This window comes from Penaeus monodon, chromosome 19 (assembly GCF_015228065.2).
Source record: "Penaeus monodon isolate SGIC_2016 chromosome 19, NSTDA_Pmon_1, whole genome shotgun sequence".
Lineage (NCBI taxonomy): Eukaryota > Metazoa > Arthropoda > Malacostraca > Decapoda > Penaeidae > Penaeus > Penaeus monodon.
The window spans coordinates 20515619-20516384 of record NC_051404.1 but is presented as its reverse complement, the minus strand read 5'-3'; the positions used below and the strand labels follow the sequence as shown (position 1 = coordinate 20516384).

Here is a 766-nt window from a genome sequence, read left to right as displayed (position 1 = left end):
AACTCTCTTACCCCAATGTAAAATTAAATGAAGCAAACCAGATTTGTTGATTTAAACAATATTCAGACTGGTCAAGGTGATTACAAGTACTGAGCCAGCAACATAGTATGTAGAGAGAGAAAAAAAAAGTATTTATACTTGCTTTTTCTAGGAGTAAAATGCCTCCAAGCTGATGAAGTTAGTTAAGTGAAGGAAGTAGTTTATGCTCAAATTGGCATCTTGCATCCAGGAAGAACATGTACAAAATTACTTCACTATTGTCACAGGCCTCTGTTACCCTACTACTTGGCTGTCTGATTAATTTGTAGGAATTACAATCATTCCTCACTTTTACATGCAAAATATCAGCAATTCCAAGAAAGTGGGCCATCAGGTCAAGGGGGTTAATCCTCAAATCAATGATACTCACGGCAACAACTGTGCCAGCAGTGAATGCGAAACCAGCAAGGAGATGAAGATTATACATGCGCTGCTTCTTGGAGTGAGCCTCAGCCCAAGATCCTTGTGGGACGGGCAGCTCATTCATGGTGGGGGGCTTGAACTCTGCGACAGAGCCCATGGAGCGGCCCATTGCTGAAAGTAAGGAGAATATGATTCATTCTTGATTTGTCAGAGACTAAACGAAGCTGAAGCTTTTGGAAAGGTACATTGCAACACAAATAATAAAATGTATAACTTGTGATCAGGAATCATTTATCCTTCTCTCACTATACTTATATGCTAAATACATTTGTGTAAACCAAACAACAAAAACTATATTGACATT

At 38.9% G+C, this 766-nt stretch overlaps 1 protein-coding gene across 1 annotated transcript in view; it reads right to left on the bottom strand.

Annotated features, from left to right (window-relative positions):
- The window catches only part of LOC119585127, a 9823-nt gene that overhangs the window by 5313 nt on the left and 3744 nt on the right, over nucleotides 1-766 (bottom strand). Inside the window, exon 2 of the mRNA XM_037933760.1 lies at nucleotides 410-573. Within this exon, the coding sequence (XP_037789688.1) occupies nucleotides 410-573 (164 nt within the window). The remainder of the gene's footprint in view (nucleotides 1-409; nucleotides 574-766) is intronic.